This window comes from Pygocentrus nattereri, chromosome 16 (genome assembly GCF_015220715.1).
Source record: "Pygocentrus nattereri isolate fPygNat1 chromosome 16, fPygNat1.pri, whole genome shotgun sequence".
NCBI lineage: Eukaryota > Metazoa > Chordata > Actinopteri > Characiformes > Serrasalmidae > Pygocentrus > Pygocentrus nattereri.
Genome location: NC_051226.1, coordinates 37,018,262 through 37,044,051, shown reverse-complemented (window position 1 = coordinate 37,044,051; position 25,790 = coordinate 37,018,262). Strand labels below are relative to the sequence as shown.

Genomic DNA, 25,790 nt, shown 5'->3' with positions numbered 1-25,790 from the left:
TTGTCTTAGAATCCGAGAACTGAACATTTGGTGCTGAGCAAGTTCGTGGAACAACAGAGGTTCGGTCCAGTGCTCTTTTACCAGCTTTCAAGCCATCCTAATTTCTCAGCACCTGTCAGGTTATGACATGTTTCACGAAAACATGAGATGAAAGGCTGAGAGGGAGAAAGGAGGAGAGAGATGGGAAACAAATGGAGGCTCATAAAACACACCGCTAAGGTCACAGACATGACCCAAGAGAGCCAATGGCATGGCACCGCTCCTGGCCCCGCCCCCTCAGCGTGGGGCCGTCTGTGAAAGTCATAACCCCGCCCACCACAGCTGCCTGCGAGGTGATGGACAGCCTTTACCTCACTCTTTTACAGACACATGCACACCCTTAAATACTCACAGGCGCTCAGAGCTGACTCTTTTCCTCTCTGAGGGAGCTCTGGAAGAGGGTGAACACCGAGCTGCAGCAGACGCACCGAACTCTGAGCCACAATACTAATCAGACTTGCACGGGCTTAAAAACCCACACACACCAGTGTGTTCTGAGGGTGTGTGAAGGAGGACAGGCAGGATGCAGCTTCTGGTGGCCGTATCTCTGATTCTGGGTCTGAATTTGGCTGCTGATGCCCAGTCAACCGGTGAGTACACTTTACCGAACCTTCTAACAACTTTTAACACATTACAGCAATGAATACTACCATGTAACACTTTAAAAGTTCTTGTAGGGCCCTATGACACATTATAGCACCTTGTAACCCCTTATAACTTCTTACAGAGGGTTGCAGTATTTCATCATACAGTATAGTACTTTATTACAATGAACAGTATCTTCTAACACGTTATAAGTTCTCGTAGGGCCCTAAAACACATTATAGCACCTTAGTACTACAGAACATAGCATTAACTTTTTATGCTGTATAGCACCTTATATCAATTAACAGTATCTTCTATCACATTATAACTTTTTACAGTGATTTACAATGCCTTAAAACTTAATACAGAAGGTTGCTGTACCTTTTAACACTGTAAATACCTTATTACAGCACATAATACCTTTCAGCACGTTATAACATCCTATGGTGCCTTATAACACATTATAGTATCTCACAACATGGTATAACTTATAGAGGGCTATTATAGAGTATTGTACTTTTTAACAATTAAAAGTGAATTGTGACTTATTACAGAGGGCTGTTGTTGAGTATAATACCTTATAACAGTTCAATTTTATTATTACAATGTCTTCTAGTGCTTTATAACACACTGTATTATCTTGTAACATCTTATAAATTAATAAAGAAAGTTGCAACACCTTATTGTACCTTATAACATTTTATATCATGCAACACAATGTAACTTCTTATAAATGTGCCTTATAACACATTATAATGTCTTGTAGCATCTTATAACTTAGAGGGTTGCAGTACCTTATGATAGTTCACAGGATATAGTAACACAAGTACTTATATTGCATTGTAACACATTCAATTACACTGTAATACCTTATTATGTATTACAGAAGATTACAGTACTTTACAATGCCTTATAGGACCGTATAACATCTTACAATACCTTTTAACACAACATAACTTCTTATAGTGCCATATAACACTTCATAATGTTTTGAAGCGTCTCATAACTTTTAAAGAAGGTTGTAATGCCTTATAATACCTCATAGTATCTTGTAACATACTTTTTTTAAGTGTCTTGTAACACGTAATATTATACTGTAACATCTAACTTATTGTAGAAGGTTACAGTACTGTACAGTGCTTTATGTTATAACTTCTTATAACACATTATAATATTTTGAAGCATCTAATAACTTATATGGAAAGCTGTAGTACTACATAATGTTATAGTGCCTTACACCACCTTATAGTACGTTTGCAGAAAAAAATCTACTTTACTTTTAATGGAAGTGAATGGAACCAGAGGTTTTCCCAAGTCATTCTATTGGTCCATTCATCATGAAATTTACACACAGTGTAAATGGTGACATTCATTTTCAAATGATGTCAGAAACTGGAAAACAACATAAATGGAGATACGAGGTTTTCCTCAGACAGCAGCGATATAGTTTTGTGTACCTTTTAATAACTTTTGAAGGTAACCTGCATTCACTTTACCAGGGGAAAGGGGCGCACTTGTACCTTTTTTATAAGTTAACATGGTAAAATATAAAGGATTAAGGACAGGATGTGTAGATGTGTAGAAGGTACTGTGGACATATGCTTGAGGTTTCCACTCCAGTGATTGCTTAGAACGTTTCCTGAGAGCCTTATAGTGCCTTATACGGCATTATAGGAACGTGCAACACCTTATACCTTATTATAGAAGCTTGCTGTACCATATAGTACATCATAACATCTTTTAGTATTTGTGATATTTAACTTTTTATAGTCTGACAGGAACTTTACAGCACCTTTCAGCATCATACAGCCTCTCATAATGCCTCATAGCTTCCTTTACAGCAGCTAAATTCATAACGCTTGTTCCATCCCAGCATTCCTTTCATCAAATAAACGCACATGTCGTTTATCTGCGCTGATTAATGGAACTTATAATCACGGAACAGCATCAAACTGGTCTGCCTCTGTTTGGTTACTACTAATTGTGCACATGTGTGCATATGTGAGCGAGAGACAGGCAGACACTGAGAGAGAGAGAGAGAGAGAGAGAGAGAGCGAGAGAGAGAGAGAGAGAGAGAGAGAGAGAGAGAGCGAGAGAGAGAGAGAGAGAGAGAGAGGGAAAAGTGCGTGCTGTGTGCGCGGCTGGACGTTACCAGACGTCGGTGTAAGTTAAGCTCATGATGACTTTCGCAGGATTGATGAGATCAAATTATTGCATTAAGTCCAAGAAACACAAAGGCCGACACACAACACTTAAATAGCTCAAGCGCGCACTCAAATAACTCCCCCTCTCGGCTAGCGCTGCCCCTTAGGTAATACTTACTCAGAGGCCCATTAATATGAGCTTCATTCTTTGAATGCAAATGACCGTGGCTTTCTGATAAAGATCCAAATAATCATCAGAACGATCATAATAATCAACCAGTGAAATGAAATTCTACCATTTTACGGTCATCTGGGTTTCAGCTGAAGCACGTTCCTCTGGGGCAGATCACATATGCTCCCAATCACTAACCGTCTGCATACAAACAACACTCAGTGTACCAACTGGAACCAGGAGATTGCTGCGATTGGCCACAGCAGCTGGTGGAGGCCTGCGACTGGTCATTCATCATTCATGCCTGGAGATGGGAAGATGAAACGAAAAAGAAGAAAGAAGGAAAGACAAGCGAAGAAAAACAGATAGAAACCCCTCCAGGGCTTTGGGTGGTTTGTTGGTTTTGATCTCAGGGCTCCAAGCCTCGAATTGTCATGAAAGAGCCGTAACCCAATAGGTTCGCGTGATGCATCTGCCTCAGTGTTGTTTTTGACACTGCTCTCAGAGCCCAGCCTGCCAGCCACCATGAAACATTAGCATGCAAATTGGTGCTCGGTATTTTCAGACAGCAATTTTTGAAAAACATTCTGACCTTCCTGAGCCTCCTTAGAAGGTAGAACGTGTACCAAAATGAGCAGGAATGCTCAGAAATGGCGATCCAAAAGCTGGAAAGCTGGACCGACGGTGGTCAGTAAGTTTTCAGAAACGTAAGCCAGTGGCGCCGCAACCAACCAACAAACACAAACATGCTAATCTAGCAGGTCAGAAGACAGATAACCCACCACGGCGAAAGAAACATACTTAAGTACATAAACAGTATCACTGATTTTTTTTCATTATATGGAAAAACACATACCTTTCTGTATTTTTCTGTATATTTTTGATACAAAAAAATAGCTTTTCAATGCAAAGTTCTGTCAGATTTAACAATCAATACCCATTATTTAGCTAAAACAAAGGTAAAATCCATGCAAATAAGTCATACTATATTTTACCAAACTGTTAATTTACAGAAATAGTATGTAAATTCACAAAAACAGTCGCCTTTATTTCACAGACATTAATTAAAATGGGTTACTGTTGTTAGTATTATGGTAAAATGCTGGTTAAACTAAAACATGAACAAACCTTAACTTGGTCTGACAAAGCCATTGCTATGGAATCACAGATGACTGCTAAGATGTTGCTTTGGTATCCCAGGTAGTTGCTAAGGTGTTTGCAGGCCATTGCTTTGGTATGCAACGTGATTGCTAAGGTGTTGGTAGACTGTTGCTGTCCCAGGAGGTCTCTAAAGTGTTGTTAGGCCTTTGCTATGGTATCCCAGGTGGTTGCTAAGGTGTTGTTAAAGTGTTGCTATCGCATCTGAAGTGCTTGCTGATATGTGTGTAGGGTTAGGGTTAGGGTATCCCAGGAAGTTGCTAAGGATGTCGCCAGACCTTTGCTTTGGTATCCCAGGTGGTTGCTTTGGTATCCCAGATATCCCAGATGATTGGTATCCTAAATGATTGCTGTTTTTGTAGTCCATTGCTCTGGTATACCAGGTAGTTGCTAAGGTGTTGCTAGGCTGTTGTTTTGGTATCCCAGGTGGTTCCTAAAATGTTGCTAGGCAGTTGCTATTCCAGGAGGTTACTAAGATATTACACCAGGCATTTGCTATGGTATCCTGGGTGTTGCTATGGTGTTGCTAGGCTGTTGCTAGCCCAGGAGGGCTCTAAAGTGTTGTCAGGCCTTTGCTTTGGTATCCCAGGTGGTTGCTAAAGTGTTGTTAAAGTGTTGCTATAGTATCTGAAGTGCTTGCTGATATGTCTGTATGTAAATGTGCTAGTATGTGTTTGAGTCTCTATGTCGTAGTTTGTTAAGCAAGCTTCACTAGTTAAACTGTTGAAATACAGTAAAAAGCAGTATTTCCAAGGAAGTAAATTAAATGACTGTAATTTTACAGATTTTTACTCTCGTTGAGAAAAAATACCGTCACTGTTAAGTAATGAGGTTTAAAGTGTACTTTAGGATATATATTTTAAAGCAAAGACTGTTGAAGTATACTTTAGTACATTTTAGTTGCAATTTAACTCAAACTAACTAGCAATTAAATATGAGTATCAGTACATTTACAAGTCTATTTAAAAACATCGGGCAGCAGAATTTGTTTCTTAACAATTGCTTAAGTTAACCTTATTGCAACATGAGTTTGTTCCAATCAAGAACAGAAAAGCACAACATTTCAACATGAATATAATAATATATACGTTGTGTTTAGTTGTTTCTAATAATATATTTAAGTGTATACATAAATATATGTTTAATTTATTGAATTTATTTAAGCATATTTAGCTGCAGTGCATCCAGTATGTTTATAATATATGCCAAGTGTAAGAACAGTTAAATCTACAAATTACATACTTAACTCTACTTAAGTGCAACTCACAAAAGCACAACTAACTGCATCGAATATATGTTTAACTGTAGTTTAATTACAATTTAAAAACATCTTAAGTTGTCATGAGTTGTATCAAAGCAATACATTCAATATGTATTACAGTAGGTTTAAAGTGTACGTAATTTCCATCAAAAACACTGAACATGCATTTTAACCAAAAGACTGGAAACTTTTGGGTCTTTGCATAGTCAGCTTAATTTTAAGAGTCAGTTTAACATCAATTACATTCCTGTTTTATCCTCTAGACACAGGAAAGTCTGGATTAGGACGCTGGCCTTGCCCTGACGCACACCTTTTAATAGGAAACATAAATGCCAGCCCTGTTCAGTCAATGGCCAACAGCCACGGCCATAACAACCAACATCTGTATTTGCAGTTTCGAGCAATGACATCACTGCTACCGTCGGCCCATGGGGCTTGACTTCTGGAAACTTCTAATGGATCTCATCCAATAAAACAGGGGTTGATTTGAATTATAACCTTCTACATATGGGTAGACTGGGTCGTTTTCAGACTTTGCTGGACATAAAAACTGTCAACCAAGGCTTGGTCATTTTATGTCTTTGATCCCCCTGCAGTTCTGCCCCAATTATTAGACCACATCCTCTCATTTTCTGGTCCATGTTTTCCCCCTCTTACTCAAGAGTTCACCCAAAACCACATGAGGACCAGTTAGTATGATGACATGCCAACTGGACCTTAGTAGCTTTCACTTATACTTAGCAACATTATCATTTTAGGTTGTGGTTTATGGCCTACCCTGTGTTTGCTGGTTCTTCTAAGATTCTCCACTCATACCAACAAGTCTCCATTCTCCACTGCCTTCTTTAAGCAGATTCACAGTTCAGAAATCTCAGACATTTCAAATGTGAATGCGACTCCCAGCAGCTACAAACAGGTAAGGCACTTCAACAAAAAAGAATGGAAATTGTTGGGTCAGCGGGTCTGTGGCTTTGATACCAGCTTCCAAGTCCACATCTGCTATGTCTGGGGTTGGTTGGGTGACTGCAGAGGCTTCAGGTCTCATCACCAGGTAACTGAGCAAAACCGTTGTTTCAGACACTGACGTGGTCGAGTTCAAACCATTTAGCACTTGCTGCCTTCCAAAATGATTTCATACGCTTTGGGCTAAACTGACCTCACCTCAAAAAAATCCCCACATCTATGCAGGCCATGGTGCCATCCATGCATTAGCCGAGGTAATGTCTCCCACATTTGCCAAACGCTACCCTTCTTTAAGGCGTATGTCTCAAAAATTGAAGATGCACAAATCTTGGTTGAATAGGTGAACTACAACAACACTGGAACGGTTGTTTTTACTCTTTGGATCAACCTCCCGTTCGCACCCATCAACACGAAGCCAATTAATTTGATGGTGACCAACGTTGTCATTTAGAGTTTCTTTGTATAGCGGCACCGTTTGCCCAGAGCAATTATCTAACTCCCGTGTCTCTTTTGTCCGGGGGCTTGCAAAGTTACAAGCCTGTAAACACTTGACATCCAGTTCATACTGATTTGCTGCCCAAGACCAGTCAAGAGTGTCCTTTGTAATGAGCTGTACTGAGGCAAATAGCACCTCTATAGCAGCATTTAATGTGGAATGGAAAGTTTCAATAAGAAGCTTTAGCCTTATCTAGTTAGCTATGTTGGCACTGGAGTCTGATGAAGTTGACTAGTAATACATAAATCTCTATGAAGGTGGTTCATCCATAGCATTACCTTTTATTTACCCAATTTACCCAATTTAGTCATTTCCAATTCCATCCACTAGTTAGGACTCCCCCCGATTACATGATACCACCAGTGCTAGGAGGACGAAGGCAGCACAGGCCTCCTCCTAGACCTTGAGAGTGCCACCGCATTTTTTCAAACTGCCGCTAATAAAATGTCGTTGGACAGCAAAACATGTTTGGAAGGAAGCGCTAGACACCAGACCTATACGTCAGCTAACGGACGCCTGCGCTGACTTGCATTGCATTTGGGTGATGGGGGGAGACGGGGGGCAATGCTACCCATCCAAAGAGCAAGGCCAATTGTCCTCTCTTGGACTCCTGGCGATGGATGGCTGTAGCATCACCAGGGATCAAACTCACAATCTCCTGAAGTGCTTCCAATAAATTTATTGTACTTTAGCCTGATTAATACCATTAAGTTTCTACGGTTATTGTCGTTAGGCTTAGTGTGTTTTCCCCTAACAGTAGTAGGACCTGCTGGCACAGGTCCCTAACCAGATTCTGTCTTGTTTTCTCAGCCAAGCAGACGAAGATGGGTTGGAGTTTTTTAGTGTAGGGAGGGTCTACATACTTTCCAGGTTATTTGTACTAGTAATAAAAGAAATAAATCCACTAATGCATCTTTAAAGAACAATAAAAATGTTTTAAAGATCATAACTATGGAGGTCAAAGGTTAAAAAGCTGCACTTTTATGTCCATAGCCAAAGGCATTTAAATTTGTAGCGCTATGAACATTAATCTGAACCACTGTCCCTAAAGCACCTCCTTTAGATGCTCAATAGGTACTTCAATAGCATTCTTCACCTGGAATTTAACACTGACGTGACCTTAAACGTTCTCTCCTGCAGTGTATAACCTCCTGACATCACCGGAGTGTCTGCCAGATCTCTTGCACGGGGGCCTGGCAGAACAGGGTGTAACAGAACTCTTCCTGCTCGCCACGTTCCGTCTGCAACCGAGAACCGGCACCACCGTGTTTGGGCTCTACAATCCACAGGATGGCAGCAAGTACTTTGAGTTCACCGTCTTGGGCAAACTCAACAAAGGTGAGAGCGATAGCAGCGTCCCAACAAATGTTTTGTTAATATTAAGATTTCATTTGCATTGGAGCCTCTCAAAGGAAAAGGAGGCGCTCGGCCTGGTTTTAATTTCCTCATGTCATTCCTTTCAGCCCTGTTGTTTTTCCCTTGACCACTCTCATCTGTTCTACCTTTGAAGTCATTCTTTGAAGTGATGAACTGATTCTATCTTTCTCTTCCTCTTGTTTTCTTGCTCCACAGCTACGTTGCGATATCTTCGCAGTGATGGCAGGTTGGCCACTGTTACCTTCAACAACCTTAAACTAGCGGACGGAGAAAAGCACCACCTCCTTTTCCACCTGAAGGGCATGGAGGTCAGAGCTCCAGGGCCAGCCCCACACGGCCAGGGGACGCTGCCCGTGCCAGGGATCGAACTGTATTTGGACTGCCGATTGGTTGAGACAGTGAGAGATTTACCAGTGGCCTTCAACGGCCTCAACAGCAACCGGGGGGTGGAGCTAAAGACCATGCAAGGGAAAGCACAGGTGAGTATGCAAAATATGTCACTGCTAACCCAAATAAACTCTGGACAACAGTGGCCCTGTGGTCAGAAACTGACCAATGATGAATAAGTTAGAGGAGGCCCAAAAGTGCAGATGGTCTACCATCTGTAACTGTACACCTATATAGTGGGTCCATAAGGTAGCTGGAGCTCATAAAGTGGACAGAGAGTGGTACGAGGTAGGGGTTAGGTGGACAGTAAGGGGTAAATTCTGATATGATTGGTAGGAGCAACTGGAGGAGCTGAAGCTGGCCTTTGGTGATTCGCTGGAGAATGTTGCATCACTGCAGGACTGCCACACCCATCAGAGCGACTCTGTCCAGACTCTGGGTAAGGTCATCCAAATATTTCATATTTTATAATTGACAGTCTATCTATATCATGATGATATTAGGATCCAGTGCCCTGTTCACCAACAGTGTCATAGCAGTAGGATCATTAAATAGTACAGCAATTTTTATTCTAACCTAGATAGTTTGTGTTCCCCAAGGGGGCCAGTAAAAAAGGGGCCCATTTTTTTTTCCAAGTAAAATATTTCATGTAACATGTTACCTTTTTTTTCTTCTCCTTGTTCTTCTTAGCTGTAGTAGTTATAGTATAAATATATAGCGTTTAATAAATATTTTAGTGTTCATTTCAATCAAGTTAACTTTTTACAATTAAGAGCAGATTTATTTGGGAATTTTATTGTGACAGCATTAGTGTTCAGGATCATCAGTCTAAGCTGACTTTACAGAGCTTATGTTGGGTAAGTGGGGTAAAGTGAATAAAATCTTCAGATGTAAATGCTGGCTGCAGAAAAATGGGCAAATCATTGGGAGGCCGAAATTATGGATCAGTTGTAAACACATGACGGTCTGTATGAAGCTTTAAATGAGTCACAGTCAATAATTTGTATATTATGGGATCTATAATCTGTATTTTTATTTTGTCTCTTATTAACTCATGTACACTTTGGTAAGCCTTGAATTTTCAACCACAGCAGCTCCTACAAGAAGTTGATACGGCAATAAAGCACTGAAAATTGAACAATGAATTTGTTATAATCAGGCCTAACGTGAGGCCAATTTGCCCCTCCCCACATTCACAAAAGGTGTCTCAATTTCAGGCAGGTTATCCTGTAGAGTGGCACATGTATCGTCCAGTCTTCTCCCCTCCAATCTTCGTGCTGTCCAATTGTGGCCACCCTGATTTTGAATCATATATATATCAAACACTTTCGATATTCACAGTGCAGTGTTGGGGGAACACAGATTCTCCCAACAATGTTGACATCACACGTGAGAGACAAATAACCAAGAAGAGCCAGACTGAATGGAGAGCTAAGATGAATGGAAGGATAAAAATCCTTTTATAACATAGTGAATAAATATATTTCCTTTCATTTTTAGGCTGCTAAATCCACACATAACTGGTAATTTGTGACTTTGTTGCTTTTGTTATGGTTGTTATGGTAACTAAATTTGACAATAGGTAACTAAATTTGACAATAGGTAACAAAATTTATTAATGGGTAACTAAATTTGTTAATAGGTAACTAAATTTGTCAATAGGTAACTAAATTTGCAAATAGGTAACTAAATTTGTCAATGGGTAACTAAATTTGTCAATGGGTAAATAAATTTGTCAATAGGTAACTAAATTTGTCAATGGGTAACTAAATTTGTCAACAGGAAACTAAATTTGTCAATAGGTAACTAAATTTGCCAATAGGTAACTAAATTTGCAAATAGGTAACTAAATTTGTCAATGGGTAACTAAATTTGTCAATGGGTAAATAAATTTGTCAATAGGTAACTAAATTTGTCAATGGGTAACTAAATTTGTCAACAGGAAACTAAATTTGTCAATAGGTAACTAAATTTGCCAATAGGTAACTAAATTTGCAAATAGGTAACTAAATTTGTCAATGGGTAACTAAATTTGTCAATGGGTAAATAAATTTGTCAATAGGTAACTAAATTTGTCAATGGGTAACTAAATTTGTCAACAGGAAACTAAATTTGTCAATAGGTAACTAAATGTGTCAATGGGTAACTAAATTTGTCAACAGGAAACTAAATTTGTCAATAGGTAACTAAATTTGTCAACAGGTAACTAAATTTGCCAATAGGTAACTAAATTTGTCAACAGGTAACTAAATTTGCCAATAGGTAACTAAATTTGTCAACGGGTAACTAAATTTGTCAACAGGGAACTAAATTTGTCAACGGGTAACTAAATTTGTCAACAGGTAACTAAATTTGTCAATGGGTAACTAAATTTGTCAACAGGGAACTAAATTTGTCAATGGGTAACTAAATTTGCCAATAGGTAACTAAATTTGTCAACAGGAAACTAAATTTGTCAACAGGTAACTAAATTTGTCAATGGGTAACTAAATTTGTCAACAGGGAACTAAATTTGTCAATGGGTAACTAAATTTGCCAATAGGTAACTAAATTTGTCAACAGGAAACTAAATTTGTCAACAGGTAACTAAATTTGCCAATAGGTAACTAAATTTGCCAATAGGTAACTAAATTTGTCAACAGGTAACTAAATTTGCCAATAGGTAACTAAATTTGTCAACGGGTAACTAAATTTGTCAACGGGTAACTAAATTTGTCAACAGGAAACTAAATTTATCAATAGGTAACTAAATTTGTCAACAGGTAACTAAATTTGCCAATAGGTAACTAAATTTGTCAACAGGTAACTAAATTTGCCAATAGGTAACTAAATTTGTCAACGGGTAACTAAATTTGTCAACGGGTAACTAAATTTGCCAATAGGTAACTAAATTTGTCAACGGGTAACTAAATTTGCGAATAGGTAACTAAATTTGTCAACAGGTAACTAAATTTGTCAACAGGTAACTAAATTTGTCAATAGGTAACTAAATTTGTCAACAGGTAACTAAATTTGTCAATAGGTAACTAAATTTGTCAACAGGGAACTAAATTTGTCAACAGGGAACTAAATTTGCCAATAGGTAACTAAATTTGTCAACAGGTAACTAAATTTGCCAATAGGTAACTAAATTTGTCAACAGGTAACTAAATTTGTCAATAGGTAACTAAATTTGTCAACAGGTAACTAAATTTGTCAATAGGTAACTAAATTTGTCAATAGGTAACTAAATTTGTCAACAGGGAACTAAATTTGTCAATGGGTAACTAAATTTGCCAACAGGTAACTAAATTTGTCAACAGGTAACTAAATTTGTCAATAGGTAACTAAATTTGTCAACAGGTAACTAAATTTGTCAATAGGTAACTAAATTTGTCAACAGGTAACTAAATTTGTCAATAGGTAACTAAATTTGTCAACAGGTAACTAAATTTGTCAATAGGTAACTAAATTTGTCAACAGGGAACTAAATTTGTCAACAGGTAACTAAATTTGCCAATAGGTAACTAAATTTGTCAACAGGTAACTAAATTTGTCAATAGGTAACTAAATTTGTCAACAGGGAACTAAATTTGTCAATAGGTAACTAAATTTGTCAACAGGGAACTAAATTTGTCAATAGGTAACTAAATTTGTCAATAGGTAACTACATTTTTGATGTTGTTCGATTTTTAAATAACGCAGGACAGCATCAAGAATGCGTTTACGTTACTGTGGGGGCTTAATGACCATAGTGTGGGCCAGGCCTAAAACAAAGCTTCTGCAAAAATGGGACCCTGTAAACGATATTCCTTCATAAAAAACACCTTGTATTCATATGTGGCGTCCAACCTCCCAGGGCTCAACACCAAACAGCTGACCAATCAGATGTTGGAGCTGACCAAAGTTATAAACGAGCTGAAGGACGTGCTAATTCAACAGGTAAAGCTCCGGTCTCTTCTCCACTCCTCCACTATACTGCATTTTCTGTTCTATTATGTAAATATAGTTTATATATTTGTGTGTATCTTCAGGTGAAAGAGACTTCCTTCCTCAGAAACACAATCTCTGAGTGTCAAGCCTGCGGTAAGACCCTCCCAACCTATCGGCTATGTGTGTGTGCGGCACAGGCGGTCCACTCGACTCCACATATGCTAACCAAATGTTCTAACCAGCTGTCCAAAACAGCAGGCTTCTCAAAATCCACTACTGTAGGGCAAATACTGTGCAGTTTTTTTGCATTACAATCTCTTTTATAGTCTGTTTCTCACATCCAGATTAAGCCTATGTCTAAAGTCAAGGCCAAACAGGATTTTTAACTGTTGTCTTTGCAGTTTAGCACAGCACTAAACCAAAAAAACAGGCTTTATTAATGATTAACTTCCCAGGGATGGGCAAACATGTGTTGCATTGCATTTGCAATGTATTTTGAGACATAATAATCAAGTCTTTATAGCCAGTCCAATGAGACCTACCACTTTAAAGTCATAAACATGACATGATCTCCTCCATCACTCAGCACAATCAGCAAAATGTGCTATCTTGTGTTCATAAATAGATTCAACTGATAATAATTAAGATAAATAAATATTACATGCTTGCAAGGACCCAATGGTGGCTTGGGGGTCCCTAAATGAATGATATACAGCAAGAAACAGCCTTGTATATCATGAAGCTGACATTCTTAAGGATGAATAAACTGGATAGAAAAGAGTCACCTACTGCATTCTTACTACCTCACTAAAATATTTCAGTGTTTTCATAAGTGTAACTGATCTGTGTATCATCGCTCCCGGGACTAAACACATGCCTGTCAAAATGGAAAAATATCCTGAGCTTTTTACATAAAACTATATTATTCTATGTCATTTTGGACCATTTCAATTAGTCCATTACTAATAATTTTTCACACAATGTAAACGACAGCTGGCATTTTAGAGCAGGAAGTGAGGCTGCATCCCTGTCCCTCATGGCCACATGGTGAACAGTTAGATCCCATTGTTTTGAAGTGGATGTGTCCCAAATCAGGGTGAAACATTAAAATTTGTCACTACCAAAACACAGATTTTCTGCATGTGTAAGTCTGGTTTGTATTTAAGTGAAGAACATTATGATTATTACGATGACGTGCGAAAAGCTGTTCTACGTTTTTGAGTTGAGATCAAAATTGGCTGAATTGTCAGTACTGAAACGGTCATTGCTGAAACGTTTGGTAACGACTGTTATGACTGTTGATTATGGTGGTATTGCGATTTGATTGGTTGTGTTGCAGGCCTGGATGGGACGGTGGTGAAGCAACGGTGCGCTCCTGGCGTGTGTTTCCGTGATGATATGTGTATCGAGACACAGGATGGAATAGAGTGTGGTCCCTGTCCTGATGGTTACACTGGAGATGGGTACAGCTGTGATGATGTCGATGAGGTATGTCATACCTTTGTCTGCGTATGTGCCATTGGCACAAACTAAGGGAAAGATGGGGGTCCACTTTCTGAAATTATGCAAAATTTTGGGGTTCTGAGGATGAGTGCCAGAAAAGGTACTTGGTCTATATTGAGTGATTTTTCTAGGAATGACTTAAAAGTACTTTGAAAAACATCTGGTTCCTTTTACTTACATTAAAGGTAGAATTGTTTTTTAATATATATATATTCCTTTTGGTCCATTCATCATGAAATTGACATGTGTATGGTTGTGTGAGAGTGTGTGTGTATAAAATATATATATATATATATATATATATATATATATATATATATATATATACACACACACACAGAGGGGAATAAATCCCAGGAATGGAAATTATCCTAATATATATCCCATAACGTGTGTGTTGCAGTGCCAGTTTAACCCGTGTTTCCCGGGTGTGCGGTGCGTAAACATGGCCCCAGGATTCCGCTGTGAGGCATGTCCTCTCGGCTACACCGGCATGGCTGTGGAAGGCGTTGGAGTTGCTTTTGCCCAGACACACAAACAGGTCAGCGTGTGCGTTTAATGTGTTTCTGTATATAGACGTATGCAAAGGTTTGGTCAAATTCCAGATTTTTGTTGAATTTCTAGGTGAAAAGAAGTGAACACATCCTCTATAGAGAATACACTACTGCACACTTTAATGCACAATTACCGTTTTTATACTGCAGTTAACATTTTGGAAAAAAAATAAAGCATAATATGTGGCACATTTCACATTAATTTTTTTTCTCCAGTACATTAAAAAATAAAAATAAATTCTTAGAAACTAAAATTTCAAATGTTGAAAATCCATCGACAAGTAATTTGTTGGGGAGTGTTAACTTTTGCATACAACTCTAAATGTATGTGGATGTGCTGTGTGTGTGTGTGTGCGCGTGTGTGTGTTGGATGACCTCATGCTCTGTCTATTCACAGGTGTGTGATGATATTGATGAGTGTAAGGGACCAAACAACGGAGGCTGCACAGCCAACTCAGTCTGCCTGAACTCCATGGTAACCCCTGCAATTCCTCTTTATTCTAGCTGTATTATAAAAATACAGAATATCATATTAATCCTAATTAATGAATTATCATTTTGGTTTGAATAATATACGTGAAGTATAAACATTTTCGTGCATGTAAGTCCCTGCGTGTCCATGTGGTGTGTGTGTGTGTGTGTGTGTGTGTGATTTCAGGGTTCATACACTTGTGGCGGCTGTAAAACAGGATTCACAGGTGATCAGGTTAGAGGGTGTAAGCCGGAGAAGAGCTGCGGGAATCGGCTGCAAAACCCTTGCGACCCCAATGCACAGTGCACTGAGGAACGGGACGGCACCATCACTTGCCTGGTAAAACACACACAAACACACAAACACACACTGCACTGAGAATTGACCTGCCAGCTCGTACAAATATCTGACCTATGACCATATACAGTCAAACATAAAACACCCCTGGTCAAACTACAATAATTTTTTCTTGATTTTAAGCGTCACTAATCCTCACGCACTTAAATATGGCATTTTTCTGCAATTCAGAATTTAGAGTTTATATTTATTTGCTGAGTTTAACCTTTTGGAGAAAAAAAAACAATGAATAAAATGTATCACAGCTTCTTCACAGGCCACATATTCTGCGTTATTATTGTGCAATATGTTAAATTCAGCAAATAAACAGTACTTATGCAGTAAAATGTGCAAAAATGGACGATATTGGGGCGCACAAACTTTTGCACATGACTGTAGGTCCCCATATGTGACCGAGTTAGATGTATGATTTATACCATACACCTAACATATAGGTGGACACTGTATGTGTACAATTACAGACTGGCCTTCAATGAAAAGGGACCAACACTGACTGGGTATGATTTGGGGGGTGGTCTATTCTCAGCAGTGACACTGTCATGGTAGTGTGTGTGGTGCTGGTATGAGTGTATCAGACACAGCTGTGTCATTCCTAGGCTGAGAGCAGTCGTGGACGAGCTACACTATCCATGTACTTGAGTTAAAGTAGATACACCCAAGGTAAAATATCACTCCAGTAAAAGTAGAAGTTCCTCCCTCCTACCGACTGGGTCGGTATGACCAACAGGTCAAAACCAGCTCTAAACAAAGTGACCGCTGGGCCCTGATTGGTGCTCTGGCTTTGCGCTTCTTTCGTTTTGACATGTTACGTTTTTATACACACAGAAACCAAAAGGAACGACAGATTTCTCAAAATGTAGGAGGAAAAAGTCGATATTAGACTCTGAAATGTAGTGGAGTGAAAGGAAAAAGTCGCCCAGAACGGAGAAACTTCAGTACAGATACACCAAAAATACTAAAGTACAGAAACCAATTACATTTACTCAGATACTCAGTTACTGTCCACCACTGCTGAGAGTAATTTCTTCACACAAACACACACAGCCATCATCACACTGCTGGTTAGTGAATTCAGTTTTAATGTGTGTGTGTGTGTGTGTGTGTGTGTGTGTGTGTGTGTGTGTGTGTGTGTGTGTTCCAGTGTGGTATCGGCTGGGCAGGAAATGGCTATCTCTGCGGTAAAGACACAGACATTGATGGCTACCCAGACGAGAAGCTTCGCTGTCGAGACCCCACATGCAAGAAGGTAACCATGGCGATGGTGATACATAACAACAGCATGCTGTGAGTTCTGAGCACGTCATTATTGTGTGTTATACGTGTGTGTGTGTGTGTCTATTTCAGGATAACTGTGTGACAGTGCCAAATTCAGGACAGGAGGACGCCGATTCAGATGGAAAGGGTGATGCCTGTGACCCAGACGCTGACGGAGATGGAATACCTAACGATCAGGTACACACACACACACACACACACACACACACACACACACACAGACAGACAGACAGGTGTTGGTGAAGAGGAGCAGGAATTCAGTGCTGATTTACATAACAGACGGCAGTACAGCTGGTACAGTATAACAAGCTCAAATTTAAGGTTTTGACTGAATCTGTGTAGCTGAAGTCACTGCTGCCTTAAGTTGAGCCCAGTATGAACTGGCTACCCACAAACATACAGTCTTATATATTGGATTTCTACACTTCATCTTCTCTGTTATGTCACAAGAAAAGCTAGATCACTACGGTTCCCTGTGCTCATGCATGTTCACGTTTGTACATCTGCTAGGATAACTGCTGGCTGAAGCCGAACGTGGATCAAACCAACAGCGACAAGGATAGCCATGGTGACGCTTGTGATAACTGTGTCAGTGTGGAGAATCCGGACCAGCGGGACACTGATTCAGACGGCCTCGGGGACGCATGTGACGACGATATGGATGGAGACGGTGAGGAATTATACACTCGTACCACATACGCACCCACAACCCACACCCACAGATATGAGTGCACTTGGTCTCTCAGGCCTACAGCATTCAGCTCTAAGACGTAGAGTGAAGTATCCTCAACTCTAAAGCATACAGTCTCCCAGTTCTAGAATGTAGAACCCTCTCTCAGTTCTAGAGTCTTCAGCGTTAGGAGGTAGACTGATCTGTTCAGTTCTGTAATCTTCAGATCTAAAAGATCAAATCCCGCTCTCTCAGTTCTCAAACCCCCAGCTTCAAAATGTAGTCCTAAAACGCATCACTCTAAGATTTTGTAGCATCTCTAGCTCCTCTAGATCCTTCTGTGAGCCAGAACAAGTACCGTCCCCCACATGAAAAGGTCAGCCTTCCCAGCACCTTAACCAATCCAGCGCAAGCACCATGGGGTGCTCGCTCCTCAGCCCTGAGCACTCCTAGTCCTCTCTTGGGGCAGTGTCCTTGCAGCCCCCTGAGCGTAGCAGGACTCTTTACAACTCACTGCATCAAGTCCAGAGACACCTGATGGCAACTGCTGTTACGCCAGTGCTGGACAGTAATTGTTATGCTGTACTTGTATAATGTAACTGGTTTCTGTACTTTAGTATTTTTGGTGTATCTGTACTGAAGTTTCTCCGTTCTGGGCGACTTTTTCCTTTCACTCCACTACATTTCAGAGTCTAATATCCGACTTTTTCCTCCTACATTCTGAGAAATCTGTCGTTCCTTTTGGTTTCTGTGTGTATAAAAACGTAACATGTCAAAACGAAAGAAGCGCAAAGCCAGAGCACCAATCAGGGCCCAGCGGTCACTTTGTTTAGAGCTGGTTTTGACCTGTTGGTCATACCGACCCAGTGCAGCACGCGGTTCAACGTCAGCGCAGCAGCGTAAAACTTTGGGAGAGTCTGTTCAACATAAATGATGAACTAACCTAACTTTGTGTAAATAGAGCTCAATATAGAAATATGTCCACATATGCAGTCGAGACTGACGCGGCTTTTTTCTGAATTTCTACAAACACCATTTCATTTTATAGTAAATGAGTTTGGGCTGGTTTATGTTTATGAACAGACGCCTACAGATCAACATAGTAAAGGAGCTCATCTGTGATCCTGAGTTTAAAGCCAGTTTTTATTCAACTTAAACTTGGAACTAAGTTGTAAATAAATCTGAAACTGAAACTTTGCTTGTGTGTAAAAAGTGATTTCAGAGCCACTCGGTTCTCCCTGATGGAAACTGTTTACCTTCAGTGTTTTGTGCTTCTGATCATTTTAATAGACGTCAGCGTCACTAATTAATGATGTTCTATTAAAAGACTGGTTTACCAAGAGAGACGCTGGAGGACTTTCACCTGAAATGAGTTCATGAAGCCAGTCTGGTTATAAAAATGATAACAGGACATCAGAGCCAGAATTACTCTTTTAGTACTTTTACTTTCGATACTCTTGATGCCTGTGCTTGCTGATCTGTATACCCAACTGCTAGAGCCCTTCTGTAAACTGGAAAAAGTGGCAGCTACTGCAATATAAAATCCACTCCTATCTGCTTTAAAATCCTCATATTGCCGATGTATAATTCTCTTCTCAGTTCCTTAACCTTAGAATCTTTAATTGGTTCTTGAATCCACAGCTCTATGATCTAGATTGCTCAACTCAGTACTATTATCTTCATATGTATGTTGTAGATCCCTCTTCTCTCTGGCCTTGAATTTTCAGCTCTAAAATGTTGAATCATTTTCTCTGTTTTAGTATAATCAGCTCTAAGATGACCTTGGTTCTACAATCTCCAGAGCTAATAGTATCTTTCCAGTTCTACGGTACTCTGCTGTAAGGTGCAGAATACTGTCTCTTCACTTGTACAGTTATTTCATTGCAGAACAACCTTTGAAAAGCCTGAAACTGAGCTAAGCTTGTAATCCAATGTACTGGGAATCTACAGTGGTGCTGGAAATTTTGTGAACCCTTTAGAATGTTCTATATTTCTGCATAAATTTGACCTAAAACATCATCAGATTTTTACAAGTCCTAAAAGTAGATAAAGAGTACCCAGTTAAACAAATGACACAAATATATTATACTTGGTCATTTGTTTATTGAGGAAAATCATCCAATATTACATATTTCTGAGTAGCAAAAGTCTGTGAACCTTTGCTTTCAGTGGTGTGACCCCCCTGTGCAGCAATAACTGCAACTAACCGTTTCCGGTAACTGTTGATCAGTCCTGCACACTGGCTTGAAGGAATTTTAGCCTATTCCTCCAGAAAGAACAACTTCAACTCTGGGATGTTGGTGGGTTTCCTCACATTAACTGCTTGTTTCAGGTTCTTCCACAACATTTCGATGGGATTAAGGTCAGGACTTTGACCTGCCCGTTCCAAAACATTAACTTTATTCTTCTTTAACCTTCTTTGGTAGAACGACTTGTGTGCTTAGGGTCGTTGTCTTGCTGCATGACCCGCCTTCTCTTGAGATTCAGTTCAGACAGATGTCCTGATATTTTCCTTCAGAATTCTCTGATATAATTCAGAATTCATTGTTCCATCAATGATGGCAAGCCATCCTGGCCCAGATGCAGCAAAACAGGCCCAAACCACGATCCTACCACCACCATGTTTCACAGATGGGATAAGGTTCTTATGCAGGAATGAAGTGCTTTCCTTTCTCCAAACATAACGCTTTTCATTTAAACCAAAAAGTTCCAGTTTGGTCTCATCCGTCTACAAAACATTCTTCCAATAGACTTCTGGTTTGTCCACGTGATCTTTAGCAAACTGCAGATGAGCAGCAATGTTCTTTTTGGAGAGCAGTGGCTTCTCCTTGCAACCCTGCCATGCACACCATTGTTGTTCAGTGTTCTGATGGTGGACTCATGAACATTAACATTAGCCGATGTGAGACAGGCCTTCACTTGCTTAGAAGTCACTCTGGGGTCTTTTGTGACCTCGCTGACTATCACACACCTTGCTCTTGGAGTGATCTTTGTTGGTCGACCACTCCTGGGGAGGGAGACAATGGTCTTGAATTTCCTCAATTTGTACACAACCTGTCTGACTGTGTATTGGTGGAGTCCAAACTCTTCAGAGATGGTTCTGTAACCTTTTCCAGCCTGATGAGCATCAACAACTCTTTTTCTGAGGTTCTCAGAAATCTCCTTTGTTCTGGCCATGATACACTTCCATAAACGTGTTGTGAAGAGCGGTCTTTGATAGATCCCTGTTCTTTAAATAAAACAGGGTGCCCACTCGCACCTGATTGTCATCCCATTGACTGAAAACACCTGACTCTAATTTCACCTTCAAATTAACTGCTAATCCTACAGGTTCACATACTTTTGCCACTCACAAGTATGTAATGTTGGATCATTTTCCTCAATAAACAAATGACCAAGTATAATATTTTTGTGTCATTTGTTTAACTGGGTTCTCTTTATCTACTTTTAGGACTTGTGTGAAAATCTGAAGATGTTTTAGGTCACATTTATGCAGAAATATAGAAAATTCTAAAGGGTTCACAAACTTTCAAGCACCACTGTAAATGACTGAATCTCGACTTTCCTTATGTGTTTTCTAATCGGTTTCTAGGTGTGAAAAACTTCCTGGATAACTGCCAGCGAGTGAAGAACAGGGATCAGCTGGACCGGGATGGAGATGGAGTGGGAGATGCCTGCGACAGCTGTGGAGACATTCCCAACCCCAACCAGGTATGATATTCCCAACCTGAACCACGTGTCAGTATTTCTAAATCATCACTAACACCCACTGATGCACTTCCCAATTACCTCAATGACAATTGCACACTTTCCTTTGTAGTCGGACATTGATAACGACCTTGTCGGAGACTCGTGTGACACAAATCAAGACAGGTATGATAACCATCAGTCTTTTTCAGTGCAGCTACCTGCTATTAATACACTCATTAATGTTCTAGATAAGTTCTGGAGTAGTATAGAGCTGGATCACATAGGCACTCTGATAACATGTGTTATGCATGTTACATCCATGTGACGTTACACTTTTGTGCACTCAAAAATAAATCTCTTTGTGTGTGTCATGCAGTGATGGTGATGGACACCAGGACTCAAAAGACAACTGTCCACTGGTGATAAACAGCTCCCAGCTGGACTCTGATAAAGATGGCCTTGGTGACGAGTGTGACGATGATGATGATAATGACAACATCCCTGATTTCCTGCCCCCTGGCCCTGATAACTGTCGCCTGGTCCCCAACCCTGACCAGATCGATGACAACAGTAAGTGCTGAAATACTTCTGAATCCCAGTTGACTCCAAAGACCCCCTGAATTCCAGAGTTCCCCAAAAGGACCTCTAATTTCATCAAAAGACCCCACCTCTGGTCAAAAGACAAAATCACAGGACTCTCAATTAAACAGTGATGGAGCCAATTGCATCTATTAATTTTCCAACTTTACAAGTATAACTTTCTGTACAGACACTGCACATCTGGCTTAAATCGCTTTCCCATTCAATAGACCCTTTTCTGTTTGTCTCTCCAGATGATGGTGTAGGTGACGTGTGCGAGTCAGACTTTGACCAAGACAAGGTGATTGACAGAATTGACAACTGCCCAGAGAATGCAGAGATCACCCTGACAGACTTCAGAGCTTACCAGACTGTTGTGCTGGACCCTGAGGGCGACGCCCAGATTGACCCTAATTGGGTTGTTCTGAATCAGGTGACTAGGTGTTTTTGTTTATTAATGACTCCAACCTGTTCACACAGCTGTAATTCAGTGTTTTTGATGAAGTGATCAGCGTACTTTTTTCTCAAATCCAGTCTTGGAGTCTGGGGGCAATTCTATACCTGGGAGAGGACGCAGGGACAGTTTTGGAACTGAGATAAGAGACAGCTGAAACTGAGAGAAGGGAGAACTCTAGAAATGAAAGAAGGGACAGTTCTGGTACTGAGGGAAGACATAGGAATTTAAAGAAGGGGAAGGGGTAGAAGTAAGTGATGAGTAAAGCTTAGTTCACAGTGGACAACAGCTTTTTCCACGCCTGGAAAGTGCTCTGGTGAGCTCACCGGGTTTCCTGAAATCTAGCCTCCTTATTAATTGGACTCCAAGTCCAAGAACGAATGAAGGAAGCTCACTCAGAGGTCACTTCAGGTTAGTAGGCTTTGCTCTCATGCTTGTCCTGTCTGCGTGTCCATTACAGGGGATGGAGATCGTGCAAACAATGAACAGTGATCCTGGTCTTGCTGTGGGTAAGTGGACACACACACGTCTTTGCTGAAGCATTAGGCCACAGTCTACAAATGATAACGGCTACCACACCTTTCACCACATGATCTACATCATACAGTTCTACATACTACCTGAAACTACCTGAAATCTGGCCTATGACATCAAACTCTATATCTGAGTATGCTTACATCTCTGGGCTCTCACACAATAAGGAGAACTATGTGGAAAGAAAGCATTTGTAATATTTAAAATAAATACAGTTCCTGTGATATCCAGGTTATACAGCGTTCAGCGGTGTCGACTTTGAGGGCACATTCCACGTGAACACGGTGACTGACGACGACTACGCTGGCTTTATCTTCGGCTACCAGGACTCGTCCAGCTTCTATGTTGTGATGTGGAAGCAGACGGAGCAAACGTACTGGCAGGCCACGCCCTTCAGGGCCGTCGCTGAGCCTGGCATCCAGCTGAAGGTCAGGACCTTTCAACTAGTGGTCACCAGAGCCAAATGATAATCAGTTAAAGGGCCGACTAATGAGCGTAATTCAAATAATAATCAAATCTCTGTCTTTCTCACTGTCTCAGGCGGTGAAGTCAAAGTCTGGCCCAGGTGAACACTTGCGAAATTCCCTGTGGCACACGGGTGACACCAACGACCAGGTGCGTCTGCTGTGGAAGGACCAGCGTAACGTTGGCTGGAAGGACAAAGTGTCGTACCGCTGGTACCTGCAGCACCGTCCGCAAGTTGGCTACATCAGGTGAGCCCACTGATCACCACAAACAAGTCACAACCATTCATCTACTTATAATTAGCGACTTGCGCCCATTTGATGACCAGCAATCACCGTTCTGTCTTTTTTTAGAGGTGAAAGATGTTGAATAGATTTTCTGAAAATAGCAATGACAGTTTACACTCTTTCTGCAAAAAGAACATTAAGAACATTATTAAAAGGCTGTAATTATTTCAGCGAAAATAACTGACCAAGGTTTGTCATCAAAGCTCTTGTCGCTTGTAGAGTGGCTCTTCAAAAGTTCCGCCTCTGCGCCCATCTTTTGTCCGCTTCCACAAATGGTCCAAAAATAATAGGGAAAAAAAAACAGACACCATTGTGACTGCGATGACTCCCATGAAACCACCTACACGCACTTTTCCAACCCTATACCTTCATAAATGCATCACAAAATAAGGCCTATTCACACCATGACGTGTGGAAATGAATTCGTCTGTGTGCGTAGGGTTCGTTTCTATGAGGGCACAGAGCTGGTGGCGGACTCTGGCGTGACAATCGACACGACGATGAGGGGCGGCAGGTTAGGTGTGTTCTGCTTCTCTCAGGAGAACATCATCTGGTCCAACCTGAAGTACCGCTGCAACGGTGAGATCGTACACTCACACATGTCTGCATACTTACAAACGTGAAACGACAGGTCTACAAAAATGAATTTACACAAACATCACTTACACAGTGCATAAAGCAGTCGTTTCTTGAACTTATTCGGTTAAATATGTACATGTTATAATAAAAATATATTATTATAACTATGTTTTATGTAGAATCCTTCGCTATATACGCAGTTTTAGCTCACCACTGCAATGATAATGATAATGCTGGACGTCCTTCGCCAATTACACTTCGATAGCCCAGCTGGATTTTACTTTAGCCACCGTGGAAAACAAGGTAAAGTGTAATAGTATTGCCAAAAAAATTTGCTTAGAATCAACCAACATCGCCAAATCGTCTACCTGCCTGAAGATGTTGACAGAGATTCAGGAACAACTTAGCCAGCTTGAAACTGTACTCTTTAATTCTGTCAGATATTTTTCTATGCGTCTTGGTTTTGGAATCGATATTACTGCGCACAGTCGACTCCTAGAACCAACTCCATCGACTCCCATCACTTGGAATCGGAGTCAACTTCAAAACATCTGGGATTGAACAGCCATGCTAACACATACACCACTGATAAATTATTAACTCACCGTCTTTCTCTTGCAGACACTATTCCAGAGGACTTCCAGGAGTTCAGCACGCAGCAAGTCTTGGATCCTCTGTAAATTCCTGATACACACACACACCGCCATGAGCAGCCCAAGCGCGTGCCAACGTGTGTGAGACTCGTCTGTACACAATGTACGTGTCTAGGGTTGGGATATGCGTATACACAATGTGTATGCCTTTACCTACTCTGTGCCAAATTGCTCACTTGTACTGTTAAAACCTATTAATCACGAAAAACTACACACCGTATTACCCCGCGTGAAGGTGCTAGACTCATCATTATCACTCATTTTCATTCAGAATTGGCCTGCGGCCCAGCCGCCTCTGCCGCTCGCCCTTCCTGAAGGGGCGGAGAACCGAAACGAAATGTTCTTATGGATGCAGATGCACAGTACATTCTGTTTATATTGCTGGAAATAGCTGTGGCTACATATATATAAGATGGAACGGAAAGGATTTGTTTTGTTGTATTCATAAACTGGATTAGACTGACTGCTTGAAAATAAATCTGCCATTCTAGCCATTTCTAACCAAAGCTGCTGACCAGATTTAGCCTTCCATGCTTAACCTGCTTTTTTTTCTTCTTCTTCTTCTTTTTTTTTTTTTACAGATGCGTGTAATAATAGATTTATGTAATCAGCTACTTTTGCACCATGAGATTAATGTCATGTATCTTTCAGCACCAGGAAGCACAGCGATCGCTTCTGACGTTCACCCAGTACAGCTGATGTTAATTGCTTCCACTATGTTGAAGACGTTAGTTGTGATGCGACGCTAAGGCTATGCAAACATGTCACGTTTACTTTCTGTGAAACACGGAGTACCATTAAAATGGAAAGACCGAGGAAAGAACGATCCTCTGACAGAATTGAAATAACTGTAGATGTGTTGCTTCCACTTTTTTCATGCCTTCAAACCATCTCCATAAAAGCTGGTTCGCTTACACGGTCACCACATGAGTGACAGTGCGCGGTTTTCAAACCGTCCATCTAACAGTTGCTAATTGTTAAACAGCGCTGCTAACTAGAGGAGAGAAGCTGGGTAGCATTAGCTTAGCTAGCATCGCGACCGCCCTGCTCACCACAGAACTTGTTCAGGTCTGGCTAAATTACTGACACGTTTAGATGACAACGATTCAAGTCTGTGGGCATGGATTTGACCCGCTGGCGCCGAAGAGACAGAAACGCTGAATTAAAGATGTTCTGCTCTGTTTGGATCGGCTAACTTAACAGTAGCCTAGCGAGAAAAACGAA

At 40.5% G+C, this 25,790-nt stretch overlaps 1 protein-coding gene across 1 annotated transcript; it reads left to right on the top strand.

Moving 5' to 3' along the window:
* Nucleotides 1–384: 384 nt before the first annotated feature.
* On the top strand, nucleotides 385–25,414 carry thbs4b (thrombospondin 4b). Its single transcript, XM_017718009.2, has 22 exons — nucleotides 385–629; nucleotides 7,959–8,156; nucleotides 8,391–8,674; nucleotides 8,919–9,021; nucleotides 12,421–12,503; nucleotides 12,596–12,647; nucleotides 13,834–13,982; nucleotides 14,401–14,538; nucleotides 14,949–15,026; nucleotides 15,210–15,362; nucleotides 16,522–16,626; nucleotides 16,725–16,832; nucleotides 17,166–17,325; nucleotides 20,918–21,036; nucleotides 21,146–21,198; nucleotides 21,392–21,585; nucleotides 21,849–22,027; nucleotides 22,509–22,557; nucleotides 22,814–23,010; nucleotides 23,123–23,295; nucleotides 23,774–23,913; nucleotides 24,535–25,414. Exons 1-22 carry the CDS (start codon nucleotides 563–565, stop codon nucleotides 24,591–24,593), a joined length of 2,841 nt encoding a protein of 946 aa, XP_017573498.1. The 5' UTR covers nucleotides 385–562; the 3' UTR covers nucleotides 24,594–25,414.
* Nucleotides 25,415–25,790: the final 376 nt, after the last annotated feature.